This window comes from Dendropsophus ebraccatus, chromosome 15, assembly GCF_027789765.1.
Source record: "Dendropsophus ebraccatus isolate aDenEbr1 chromosome 15, aDenEbr1.pat, whole genome shotgun sequence".
NCBI lineage: Eukaryota > Metazoa > Chordata > Amphibia > Anura > Hylidae > Dendropsophus > Dendropsophus ebraccatus.
The window spans coordinates 62,617,778-62,624,142 of record NC_091468.1 but is presented as its reverse complement, the minus strand read 5'-3'; the positions used below and the strand labels follow the sequence as shown (position 1 = coordinate 62,624,142).

The 6,365-nt window shown below is 44.3% G+C and overlaps 1 protein-coding gene across 2 annotated transcripts in view; it reads right to left on the bottom strand.

Annotated features, from left to right (window-relative positions):
* Positions 1 to 416: 416 nt before the first annotated feature.
* FAM120B (family with sequence similarity 120 member B) overlaps positions 417 to 6,365 on the bottom strand; it is a 73,730-nt gene continuing 67,781 nt past the window's right edge. Inside the window, exons 12-14 of one of the 2 annotated variants that reach the window (XR_011360274.1) lie at positions 4,799 to 4,891; positions 1,817 to 2,585; positions 417 to 1,539 (exon numbers count right to left, since the gene is read on the bottom strand). Coding sequence is in view for 1 of the 2 variants with exons in the window: in XM_069954937.1 (XP_069811038.1) it covers positions 4,833 to 4,891 (59 nt within the window). In the remaining variant the exon portion in view is untranslated. Of the gene's footprint in view, positions 1,540 to 1,815; positions 2,586 to 4,798; positions 4,892 to 6,365 lie in introns of those variants that run through there. The other variant, XM_069954937.1, reaches the window with a different exon arrangement.

Genomic DNA, 6,365 nt, shown 5'->3' with positions numbered 1-6,365 from the left:
GGTAAATGTATATGAAATGCGATTCCCTTATTTACTCTGCACAGTTGTTCTGGTGGCTACGGCTTAAAATATTTAGTTTTCATTATGAAGCCAGTCAGTCAGTTTTCCGTCCTATCGCTTTATCTGAATGACAGCGAGGATGTCTGGGGTTATTAAAGGGGCTTTGCGCCTATTTTTAGGTAAATTTTTTGTGAATATTCTGAGAATATTCTATTCACAAATGAATTTGTAGTTATGGAACATTTGTTAAATTAGTTCTATTCGGCTGGGTAAAAAAACATACAAATACTCTGTAAAAAATTGCCAGTTTTAGACTTAATAGTAAATGTCCCCCAAAGTGTATAAACAGAGATGTATGTAAGAAATACAATGAAACTAAACAGGTAACAACATAATCAAATCAATTTAATTGGCAAAATTGTATTTTACATTGTGACCATTGACATTAACAAGATTAAAATGATGTCCACAAATATTATCTATCTACCTCCTCTCACCCATACTAAGGCTGGGTTCACACTACGTTTTTGCAATGTTTTTTTTCATGTGTTTTTGCAAAAAACGGAGGCATTTGTATGCATCTGATTTGATCTGTTTTTCCATTGACTTATTGATTATAAAAAAAAGGGATCAAAACGCATCCGTTTTTTTTTTAACATACACAAAAACGTAGTCAAGCACATTTTTGTTCTAAAAAAACTGATACGTTTTGATCCATTTTTCTTTATAATGGAAGTCAATGGAAAAATGGTTCAAAACTGATGCACACGAATGCACCCGTTTTTCCATCTGTTTGAAAAAAATGCATGGAAAAAAACAGATTGCCAAAACGTAGTGTGAACCCAGCCTTATTGGCCAAAACATGGTGAACAGCATTTAGTTTTTTGCATAAAGTAATAATCAGCAATCTTGGCTTTTTTTCATTTACACCATTCGCCGTGCAAGAACAATATTTTTATATTTTAATACATCGGACGATTCCGCACACTACGCTGTAAAAAATATTAATTTTTTTTGTATAATGAGAAAGGGAGAGATTTAAACTTTTATTGGGGGAGGGTTTTAAAAAATCTTTTTTTACACTTTATAAGTCCCCTTAGGGGACTATTACATGCAATCCTTAAATTGCCTATACTAATCAATGCTGTGCCATTTCATAGTATTGATCAGTATCAGCGCTCTCTTTATGAAGATCGCTGATCCAACAGGACGGAGGTAAGTATTAAACTCTGTCACACAGCAGAGGGTCCCGATCAGTCAGTGACAGGTACTTCTCCTGTCATTGACTCCCTTAAACGCAGTGATTGCTATAGATTACGGTGTTTAAGTGGTTAATGGCAGACAGTTGTGTTATCGCGGCTGCCTGTTATTATCCCCGGCTCCTGGGACACTAATGTGTGCTGGGCTGATCACAATGAAGCAGCCCGGCACACATTAAATGTCAGGAACATTTATACACATTCCTACTGCACAGGGCATCGGCAGTAGGAACCTTCATAGTTGTATGGCTGACTTGAAGCAGTTAATGTTTTTTTTTACCTTAGGCCCCGTTCCCACTAAGCAAAGCTAGCGGAATTCCGCGACGGAATTGTCCGCCGCGGAATGCCGTTAGCCTCCCGCTCATAATGGGAGTCTATGGGAGGCGCGCGCTCCTGCCCTGTCCGCGCTGAAGAATGAACATGTTCATTCTTCAGCGCGTACAGAGCAGCAGCGCGCGCCTCCCATAGACTCCCATTATGAGCGGGAGGCTAACGGCATTCCGCGGCGGACAATTCCGTCGCGGAACTCCGCTAGCTTTGCTTAGTGGGAACGGGGCCTTACAAAGATTAAAATTAGAATAAGGTAAAGGCCCTAATACATGAAAAGATCGGCCATACTTGACCGATTACCGACCGATCAGGCTGATAATTGTTTGGTGTAATAGTGCATGTTGAAAGGCCACGATCAGCTCACATGCAAGATGTCGGTTGATGATGGTCTTTCCACATGCTGAAAGATCACGATTTGTGCAGTGCGTTGCTCTGTGTAACAGGAGTGAAGGCAGCAGACAGTCGTTGACTTCAATGGGCCACTCGAACGATCTAAGGATCGCCCCTCCTGCTGACTGTGAGTGTAATAGCACAGGCAGTCAGTGGGGAACGAAGGGGAAAGTGAGCACTGACCTGACAGATCGGCGATCGCTTCCCCTATTATCGTTCCGTATAATACAGCCTTGAGGTAGACATTAACAGACATTTGACTGACAGAGATCTATACACATCAGAAGATCTATTACCTATTGTCTTACAAGAAGTCCATCATACTGACAAGGTATGCCTTATTTCCTTTGGATGTATCCTCTCGGGTGGCTTAGCATGTGCTCTGTCACATACTCATTGTCTATTGTTCACTGTTGTGCAATAATTATATGGATAATAGTAAAAGCTCTTGTCATAAAACATACCTAGCATTTATTATCTTATTACCCCTTTTCACCTGTTCGTTTCAGCTTGAAATTTGGGGTCTTTTTGAAACATATTTCTATCAAGAACTTTCCGATAACCTTGTTTTGCTTTATGGAGTACTCTAAGTAGATCTTGCAGTCCCTAAAAAGAAAAACAAAAATGGGTTGCATCAATCTTTTTAGGGCCATGGTAGATGAGTGATAATGCATGTCCCCTATATCTAGAAGAAGTGTGGTCGGGGTGAGATTCGGCTGATTGCTAGACCTATGATTATTGCTCCATGTAACAAGACTCCTAGGGTCCTATCCCACGGGTCGATAGGGGCCCGGTCAATAATGCAAACAAGCACTGATCTGTTAGATTTGCGCTCGGTTACTGGGCCTATTACACCGATGTCCTTGCAGCCCTTGTTTGAACACCATATTTTACCTAACCATGTTGCAGGTCTTCTCCTATGCTCCTTCTTCCTCTCGGTCCCGCGCACAGCAGCAGCTTCAGTGCGGCCTGTCTGAGCTGACAAAATGCTCAGCCAATCACTGGCAGAGGCGGTCCTGGTCAGTTATTGGCTGAGCGGTCTGTCAGCTCAGACAGGCCGCACCGAAGCTGCTGCTGCGCGCGGGACCGAGAGGAAGAAGGAGCGCAGGAGAAGACCTGCAACTTGCTTAGGTTAAGTATGGTGCTTGTGAAATCGCTGGTCGCCCGCTGCGCATCGCTATTCCATGCAGCGATGCGTGGTTGGTGCCCGATGATTTTAGGTTTGAACCTAAATAAACCTCTAATGTAAAAGGACCTTAAAGGGTTATTCAGCTGAAAAAAATCTTTGCATCATACAGTATTACTACGTGAGTTATATATAGGCAATAGGATGTTATCATGGCCTCTGCATCGTTTGAGAAGTTTTTTAGGCGACTCACCCCCTCCGGATGCTAAAAAAACTGTGAGACGGAGTCATCTCTGTCTAGCTCATTCCTCTCTCCCACACTTCTGTTACGTGGATCATGTGTCCTCCATCTCTGATATGGGCCGGGGTAGTGATTACAGTCCACCACATCAGAAATGGAGGACATGGACCAATCTAGAGCACTGATGCAAGTGCTGCTAACCCGGCCTGCTGCAGAGATGGAGGACAGCTGATCCATGTCTCAAGAGAGAGGGGGACAGAGGACCCCTGTACCCACGGATGTTTTGCCCGACTGATGACTCCCCAAAGCAGCGGCCCTGGTGCTGGCTCCTCCAGGAAGAGGGGATCCCGGGTGTCTCGGTGCAGCCCCCGATGGCGGCAGCGCTCCCCAGTTTCTGGTGGCTGCAGGAGTGCCTGAAGGTATTGGCCTCCTGCTGCTGGACTGATACCCCCAAGAGCGCTACCAGGCAGCTCACATCAAGGTGGCCATCAGGGTCACAGAGCGGGACAAGTGTCAAGAAACTCAGTGGGGGGCAGTGAGTTAGAGGGGGGGGTCTTACTTACTGAGGCCACTCACTAAGTCTATGAGGCTATCTCGCTCACAGAGCAGGAAGGGAGAGGCAAAGTAGCGTGCATTTTTCCCTGCTTATTCGGCTGCTCGCTCAGTCTACTGATTGGTTGTGGTCTGAACAATAAAATCTTTGGACCTATCTCTGCAGCATGTTTTTGTTTTAGTGACAGGTAAAATAATGACAAAATATTCATTTGAGGGTAGCTTCACATGTACCGGATCCGCAGCGGATTTCACGCTGCGAGTTTGCAGCGAAATCCGCTGCTTGTATGGGACCCGGCCCCTTTAAACCCCCGCCCGCCTGCAGCCCCACCTCCTTTAACCCCCCGGCCGCCTGCCCGCAGCCCCGAGCATACATTACCTGCTCGGCGCGGCGGCTCTGTGGGACGCTCCTGGCTCCCCTCGCTCCCCAATCACTGATTGGCTGATGAGGAGCGAGAGGAGTAAGGAGCGCCACACACAGCCGTGGCGCCGTGCAGATAATGTATGCTCAAGCATGTTTAGGGCTAATTTCAGTGACCTTTATTCTTGCAAAAAAAATATATATATATCTATTATTAAACCGAACTTAATTTTATCTTAATTGTGCAGAAAAAAAGGAACAAACTACTAGTTCATTCTATCAAATTATGAGCGTCCTTCCTGCCAGGGGTCACATAGAAGGACATGACAGTAGCACAATGTGCATATAGGCTCCAGACCTATAATTTAACACTGCTGATTTATGGCCCGCTAGCACTTAGATTGTCTGTTGTCATAGAAGGGGACAATGTTTCTTCAAACACCCGACCTCCTGGCCAGAAACCTAAACAGGTAATTAACAATGAACATATATATATATATATATATATATATATATATATATACATATTTCTTAAATACCTTTTTTTTGTTATGTAAGTAAATAATTCAACAATTATGAGTTAGAAAAATGGTGTCCTCTTCTTCTCTGGCCTCTGCGCCAGGATCTTTGCCCTAATAACGAGAGAAAAGCAAAGAGTCAATGAGCGACTATAGATTCTCCATGTAAATAAGTTGGGTCACTATTAAAGGGAACCTGTCAACAAGACAATGCTATCTATTCTATCACCATGATGTTATAAAGCAGGAAGAGCTGAGCAGATTGATAAATATATATAACTTTGTAGGAAAAGATTCAGTATACCTGTAAAGTGTTGATGAAATCCCTGATCCCTGGATAAGGAGTCCAGTGGGCGGGGTCACTCAATAGACTGGACTCCTTACAAGTTATACTGAATCTTTTCCCTTGAAGATATATATCAATCCGCTCAGCTCCTCCTGCTCTGTAATATGATGCCAATAGCCTAGGTAGCATTTTAATGGTGACAGGTTCCCTTTAACACCATAAAGGTGTCCTGTCACCAACCCAAATACCTAAAATCAGTTTGTTACTTTATGGTCTTTGGTGGAACCATATGCACTGATGAATATAACAACTGAGAGGTTCTATGTATGGTTAGGCACTGTCCAATGGAAGAGGATAGTGCCCAGCAGCTTCACTGGGAGAATCTGTGACATCTGGAACATACTCCATGATTTTGCCATCTTCTCTATTAGGCTATGATCACACATAGTGTTATTTAGAGCTAATTTGCCATGAATTGCGTAACTGCGGTGGAATATTGTTATTTTTGCCGCAATTCCATCAAAACCGCTGCAAAATAGCACTAATTAAAGATTGTGTGTGAAGAAAACCAACATGAGACAAACGGCTCCCTGCAGGCCAGTGGGATACGGCATCATCAGCAGGGGAAGCACACAGACAAGTGAAAAGCCTGTTTTCCCAGCTGGTGATACAGTGTCCCTCCAGCCATCTGCATGTCCTGTGTTGTCTGACAAGAAACGACAGCGAGATCACCTGGTAGCACGACAGAGGGTGCTCTGGCACTTTCATTTCTCACTGGAAAGTTCAAGCCAAGTTGACAATAAGCGGCTAGGATTGTCTATTTGTATAAATTAGTTAGCATACGGCTCTGCAGGGGCTTAGCTAAGATTCATGGGGCACCATAGCAAAAAACTTTATCAGGCCCCATGAATACTCTATCCCCGTCCCATACACATACTCACCTGGCCCGGCACAATCCCCTGGCGCTCCTTCATTTTCCCAGAAGCGTCAGGGGATTGGGCTGGGCCAGGTGAGTACGGGTCATGGGACACCATAGCAAAAAACTTAAAGGAGAAGTCCGGTGAAAATTTTTATTAAAGTATTGTATAGTCCCCCAAAAGTTATACAAATCACCAATATACACTTATTACGGAAAATGCTTATGAAGTGCTCTTTTCCCTGCACTTACTACTGCATCAAGGCTTCACTTCCTGGATAACATGGTGATGTCACGACCTGACTCCCGGTGCTGTGCAGGCTGTGGCTGCTGGAGAGGATGATGGCGGGGGGACACTGAGGGACACAGGGCACTGGAGGGACACT